Below are 7,146 nucleotides of genomic sequence, written 5' to 3' on the forward strand. Positions count from 1 at the left end.
ACTCTCATGTCGATTATTAATGGAGTTTGGCTGGCTGTCTAATTTTGGTTTCAAACACCTCAAGGAGGACAGTACAGTAAAAAGGCAGATAACTGTTGACGTTACCACAACTACGGCAGTGGATCAAGGCGCAGCTCTACTGTGAATCATCATCATGAACGAAACAGAACATGATGACCGTGCGTCCCAGACCAGTTCGAAGACCACACATTCATCTTCATCAGTTACAAGTGAAGCGACCAAGGCCTGCGCAAGGGCAGAGGCAGCACACATCCGTGCATCGTTTGCCGAAAGAGAAGCAAGGTTAAAAGTTGAGAGTGCTGAAAGAGATGCAAAAATGAGAATAGAAAAAGCAAAATTGGATGCAGAGTTGGGAGCTATGAGTCTTCATAGAGAGGCGGCGGCAGCTATGGCAGAGGCTGAAGCTTTTGAGACAGCCAAAGAATACAGAAGAGCCCTAGTAGCAAAAACAGCGTATTGTTTAAACGGCAAGACGTGGCTGAACGCACTAGCAATTATGTGTTGCAACAAGCTGAGTTCCATGCCAGTTACTCATCCATGCCCAACTTGGAACCAGCTTACGACATGATGCACGCTACATCTGCCTATCCAAGTCAAACTCTAGCTAATCATCCAACCCTACCCAACACCGATCCATCAAAATTCCCTGAATGGAGCCCAAAACCACCATCACCACTTCCCCAGCACAGACACAACAACGATACCCCCAAGTCATCGTGTGACGAACCCGTTCAAGACACCAAACCACAAAACGTATCTTCAGAAGAGCAAGGTCAAACTCCAGCTGTGAATGACTTTGCTAAGTTCTTGGCACGACGTGAGCTGGTTAACACAGGGCTCACACAGTATGACGACCGGCCTGAGAGCTGCCGAGCATGGAAGTCGTCATTCACTATTGCTACAAACGGTCTAGGCCTCACAGCCAGTGAAGAATTGGATCTCCTGATGAAGTGGCTTGGAAAGGAGTCATCACAGCATGCCAAACGACTCCGTGCTGTATAACAACGATCCAACGGCAGCATTGAAAAAGGTTTGGGAAAGGCTAAGACAGTGTTACGCTTCATCAGAAGTCATCGAAAGTGCGCTGTTCAAGAAACTGGACAACTTCCCCAGAATCTACAGCAGAGATTACATAAAGCTGAGGGAACTCGGAGACCTCCTACTGGAAGTCCCATCTGTAAAAGAAGACGGCTATTTTCCCGGCCTTGCCTATTTGGACACCGCCCATGGTGTCAATCCCATTGTGGAGAAGTTGCCACACAACCTTCAGGAAAGGTGGATTTCGAGGGGATCTAAATACAAGAATGATCACAATATGTCCTTTCCCCCATTCTCTATCTTCATGGAGTTCATCTGCTACGAAGCGAAGGCCAGAAACGACCCTAGTTTTTCCTTCACCATTAACACTACTGGCCCAAATAGAAGTGACCGACCTCCATTCCGAAACAACTGACCTCCAGTAACCGTTAATAAGACTGATGTTTCCATGGTAACCAGCACAGATATCACCGCAGAGAAGGAAGGTGATCCAAATAAGTACTGCCCTCTACATCAAATACCACACCCCCTCAGGAAGTGCAGAGGTTTCAGAGCCAAATCATTGGATGAGCGAAAGACCTTTCTAAGAGAGAAAGGAATCTGTTTCAATTGCTGTGCATCCTCATCCCATCCCTCAAGAGACTGCAAGTTCACAATCAAATGCTTTGAATGTGAGAGTGACCACCATACCACAGCTATGCACCCGGGGCCTGCCCCCTGGTTGTTGAAGACTTCCTACCCTACACCACAGCACAGCGGGGAGGAAGTCATCAAGCCTACCATCCCACTGCAGTCAACTCTCAATGCACCGAAGTTTGTCGCAAAGGTCTGACATCACGATCCTGCTCTAAAATATGCCTGGTGGAAGTATGTCCACACAACCGCCCCAAAGATGCAGTCACAATGTACGCTATGCTTGACGATCAGAGCAACCGGTCACTGGCAAGGTCAGAATTCTTTGATATCTTCAACATTCAAGGAAGCCAATCGCCATACTCTCTCAGCACCTGTGCAGGAGGCGCAGAAATGCGAGGGAGGAAGACTGACGGTTTCCAGATCCAAGCAGCAAATGGAGGAGTTAGTCTGAATCTCCCTCCACTCATGGAGTGCAACGAAATCCTAAACAACAGGGCTGTGATCCCAACGCCCGAGGCAGCTCTTCATCACCCTCATCTGAAGTCTGTAGCAGCCCAAATCCCAGAACTTGACCCGAATGCTAAAATTCTGCTATTACTTGGGAGAGACATCCTCAGAGTACATAAAGTAAGACAGCAGATCAATGGACCACACAACGCCCCCTTCGCCCAACAACTCGATCTAGGCTGGGTTCTTATCGGTGAAGTTTGCCTTGGAGACGCCCACAAGCCCCACATAAACAGCTTCAAAACCCACCTGCTGGAGAGCGGACGTCCATCACTTCTCACTCCACTTCAACATCAAAGAAAAGATGAGTTATGACGGAGGGCAACGCTATGGTTTGTCCATCGATGGAAGCCCGGCCAAGAGAACAGCCTTTGACAAGCTCGGTAACGAGGTGTTCCAGAGGACCCCTGATGACAACAAAACCGCTCTCTCCATCGAAGATACAAAGTTTCTCAAGATCATGGATGATGAAGTTTACAAAGACGACACTAACAGCTGGGTGGCTCCTCTCCCCTTCAAAACACCCAGACGTCCTCTCCCTAACAACCGGGAACATGCAATCACACCTCTGCACTCCTTGCGACAGGCTTGGACAAGAAACCAGAGATGAAAGATCAATTCATTGCATTCATGGACAAGATGTTCCGGAACCATCACGCTGAGGTTGCACCCCCACTGAAGAGCACAGAGAAGCGATGGTACCTGCCGACCTTTGGAGTTTATCACCCTCAGAAGCCAGACCAAATCAGGGTCGTCTTTGACTCCAGTGCGCAACAGGATGGCATCTCACTTAACAACGTGATGCTCACCGGTCCAGACCTGAATAACAGCCTCCTTGGAGTTTTGATACGCTTCAGGAAGGAACCTGTAGCAATCGTCGCAGACATTCAGCAGAAGTTCTACTGCTTTGGTGTGAGAGAGGACCATAGAGACCATTTGCGATTCCTCTGGTACAGAGACATCGACTTGACGAAAGACATCATCGACTACAGGATGACAGTTCATGTTTTTGGTAACAGCCCATCTCCTGCTGTCGCCATATACGGTCTCAGACGAGCTGCCCAAGAAGGAGAAAGCGACCACGGTGCAGACACACGAGAATTCGTAGAAAGACATTTCTATGTCGACGATGGACTCACGTCTCTTCCCACTCCCATTCAGGCAATCGATCTATTGCAGAGGACCCGAGCATCACTTGCAGAATCAAACCTACGATTGCACAAGATCGCTTCAAACAACGCCGCAGTGATGGCAGCCGTTCCACCAGAGGACCACGCCAAAGGTATGAAAGATTTGGGCCTCGGTGGCGAAAGCGGAGTCGTACAACGCAGCCTAGGTTTATGCTGGGAAATCACTATGGACACATTCACATTCAGGGTGACGACCGACGACAAGCCATTTACTCGCAGTGGAGTACTGTCAATGGTAAATAGCCTTTACGACCCTCTCGGCCTGGTAGCCCCGGTAACCATACAAGGCAGAGCCCTACTTCATGAACTCACAACCAATGCTTGCCACTGGGACACACCTCTCCCCAAAGACAGCCTGAAAGAATGGGAGATGTGGAGAGATTCGCTTCAGGAGCTGAAGGAGCTTCATATCCCTCGCACATATGCTATGAAGTCTCTCACCAAGGTACGGCAAACCGAGTTGTGTGTGTTCTCAGATGCGTCCACCAGAGCCATTGGTGCAGTAGCTTATCTCCGAATCCTTGACGAAAACGGACAGACCGCAGTGGGATTCGTCCTCGGAAAAGCTAAGCTAGCCCCTCTGTCCGAACCTACCATACCTCGACTGGAACTATGTGCTGCAGTGCTAGCAGTAGAGATGGCAGAGCTCATCCTAGACGAAATAGACCTCAAAATTGATGTGGTGAAATTCTACTGTGACAGTAAAGTTGTACTAGGTTACATTAACAACGAATCCAAGCGATTTTACGTATACGTACACAACAGAGTCGAGCGTATACGTCAGTCAACGAAGCCAGATCAGTGGCACTACGTGCCTACAGAGCACAATCCAGCAGACCACGTTTCACGGGGAATTCCAGCTTCCCAGCTCGCAAGTACATCATGGTTCACGGGACCGCCATTTCTCTTCAAGCTGAACCAATCTCCTTCAGAGAAATCGAACCCCTTCGAGCTAGTTGATCCAGAGCTAGATGTAGAAATCTGCCCCAGGTGACAAGTTTCGCTACCCAGACGAAAATGACAACACTTACACCCAAATGCTTTCAACGTTTCTCGACGTGGAACTCACTCCTGAGAGCAGTTACTTTCCTCATCCATGTCGTTCGTTCCCGCAAGATGGACCCAGCAAGTCAGTCGACTAAATGCAGTGGACAACACAAGCCATATACTCCAGACGAGCTGGTTCAAGCAAAAGATGTTATCATCAAGTCAGTCCAGAGAGAGTTCTACTCAGGGGAGTTTACAAACCTTGACCAGAAGAAAGATGTTCCCAAGAACAGTTCTCTCACAAAGCTGAATCCTGTTTTAGAAGAGGGCTTCATCAGAGTGGGAGGTCGTCTCAAACATGCACAGCTAGACTGTGACGAGAAGAACCCAATTATTTTGCCAGGGTAACCACCACATTTGCACACTGCTAGTACGCCACTACCACGAGCAGGTGAAACACCAAGGTCGCCATTTTACGGAAGGGACCATCAGAGCATCCGGCCTATGGATTGTCGGTGGTAAGAGACTCATAAACTCAGTCCTACATAAGTGCGTCATATGCAAGAAGCTCCGTGGGAAGTTGGAAGAACAGAAGATGGCGGACCTGCCACCTGAGCGACTCAATACATCTCAACCATTCACATACGTTGGTTTAGACGTTTTTGGTCCATGGGCAGTCATCGCACGACGCACAAGAGGAGGTCACGCTGAAAGCAAATGCTGGGCAATGTTGTTCATTTGCATGAGCACGAGAGCCATTCACATTGAAGTCCTAGAGTCCATGGACACGTCATGCTGCATCAATGCACTCAGACGGTTTTATGCTCTCCGCGGACCAGCGAAACAGCTTAGATCCGACTGCGGAACTAACTTCGTTGGAGCCTGCAATGAGCTGAAATTTGGAAAGGAACAACAACAGGAGACAAGAATGCAGCGCTACCTGAGTGAACAAGGCTGCACATGGGAGTTCAACCCACCTCACTCGTCACACATGGGAGGTGTTTGGGAGCGCATGATTGGAGTAGCTTGGAGAGTCCTCGACTCCATTCTATTACAGAACAAATCCTCTCACCTCTCGCATGAAGTACTGTGCACCTTCTTGGCCGAAGTTACAGCGATTGTCAATGCTCGACCTCTTATCCCAGTCTCCAACGATCCTGAATTGCCATTCATCTTGACACCTGCTCGGCTGCTTACCCAGAAGGTTGGTGCTCCTGCTCCCTTTGGAGAATTCACCGACAAGGACCTGTTCAAGAGACAGTGGAGGCAGGTACAGAGTCTCGCCAGTAAGTTCTGGACCCGATGGAAACGCGAATACCTGCCTACCCTACAGAGCCGTACGAAGTGGACGGAAACCCATCGTAACCTGCAAGAGGGAGATCTTGTGCTCTTGATAGACAAGCAAGTCGTCCGCAATGAGTGGCCACTGGCTCGAGTTACTTCTGCCTTTGTGAGCGATGACGGAAAGGTCCGCAAGATAGAAGTCAAGGTCTCGTCCAACGTCACCGTCAAGAAGTTCATGAGGCCCATCTCAGAAGTCGCACTTCTACTACCAAAAGAGGACTGAACATTACGTTTATTTTCTATTATGCCATACTAAAGATGCCAGCCGGGGAGTATTCTGGATCCATCTATCCGTTTTTTAAAATTGCACCCTCTATTGACAACAAGTTCATTCATTCAACGAATCACGTTTTATCAATTTTCCGTCAAAAGTTTGTTCCGACATTTTCACACTTTGTGACTAGTTTAATCCATCCCAATCTACTGCCTTCTCAGATAACGCCTACGAGAAGCATTGCCTGTAAGTTTATAGCTTTCCTTGCCTTGGTTTTGGACTTCAAAGGGTGTTTTTGTGGGTATTTAGGCTTCGTTAGTTCATGGGATTTGTGGACACATTTAGCTTACATATCGTTTCTGGTTAAGGGGATATGCATGTGGGTTTTTACTGCACGGGTCACGCCCAACTTTCCATTTGTGTGAGGTCTAGTTCTGTGCATTGCATTTTAGCTTCAGCATTCTTTTAGCCATTCGTTACAACATGTAGTCATTATAGTTTTCCTATTCTTGTATTACAGTTTTACTCCTTGTTCATCACTGACGTCATATACCCCCAGCTTGAATAAATCATTACAGGAGCTTGGAGGCTATTTCCTGACTCCCATGTCGATTATTAATGGAGTTTGGCTGGCTGTCTATTTTTGGTTTCAAACACCTCAAGGAGGACAGTACAGTATGGACAAACAAATTGAACATCAAGTTCGAAATTGTGCGGCTTGTCAGAATAGTGACAAGACGGCATATGCTCGCATTCCGCCATTGCAACCAGTTCCACTTCCAGCTCAACCATGGCATAAGCTTGCTATTGATATTAATGTGGTCCCTTTGAATACGGCCCACAGGAATGTAGATTTGCGATTGTCGTTATGGACTACAAGTGGCCTAAAATTGCATTTTCTGCCAACGTCACTTCGCAGTCCGTCTGCTCCATGCTTGACTCTATTTTTGCGAGGGAAGGGCTGCCTAATGAGATAGTTTCCGATAATGGGACTCAGTTCGTTTCTGCAGAGTTTGAGTCATATTTGAGCAAGCGTGGTATCAAGCTTATTCGCACATCACTATAACCATCCGCAGGCTAATGGACTCATTAAGAGATTCAATCGTGTTCTCAAGCAGACTCTACAAATTGCTACTCGCTAACGTAGACCATGGAAAGTCGCAGCGCTTGAACTACTATCTGTGTAGAGCTACTGTACATGCAACTACT

At 47.9% G+C, this 7,146-nt stretch overlaps 2 protein-coding genes across 2 annotated transcripts; both read left to right on the plus strand.

Moving 5' to 3' along the window:
• The first annotated feature begins 2,808 nt into the window (after nucleotides 1–2,808).
• On the plus strand, nucleotides 2,809–4,386 carry LOC117306359. Its single transcript, XM_033790963.1, has one exon. It carries the CDS (start codon nucleotides 2,809–2,811, stop codon nucleotides 4,384–4,386), a length of 1,578 nt encoding a protein of 525 aa, XP_033646854.1.
• Nucleotides 4,387–4,974: 588 nt separating this feature from the next.
• On the plus strand, nucleotides 4,975–6,872 carry LOC117306360. Its single transcript, XM_033790964.1, has 2 exons — nucleotides 4,975–6,183; nucleotides 6,458–6,872. Exon 1 carries the CDS (start codon nucleotides 4,975–4,977, stop codon nucleotides 5,944–5,946), a length of 972 nt encoding a protein of 323 aa, XP_033646855.1. The 3' UTR covers nucleotides 5,947–6,183; nucleotides 6,458–6,872.
• Nucleotides 6,873–7,146: the final 274 nt, after the last annotated feature.

Source organism: Asterias rubens, unplaced genomic scaffold, assembly GCF_902459465.1.
Source record: "Asterias rubens unplaced genomic scaffold, eAstRub1.3, whole genome shotgun sequence".
NCBI lineage: Eukaryota > Metazoa > Echinodermata > Asteroidea > Forcipulatida > Asteriidae > Asterias > Asterias rubens.

Coding starts and splice junctions, on each gene's coding strand:
- LOC117306360 (XM_033790964.1), top strand. CDS start 4,975: ATGGCGGACCTGCCACCTGAGCGACTCAATACATCTCAACCATTCACA.
- LOC117306359 (XM_033790963.1), top strand. CDS start 2,809: ATGAAAGATCAATTCATTGCATTCATGGACAAGATGTTCCGGAACCAT.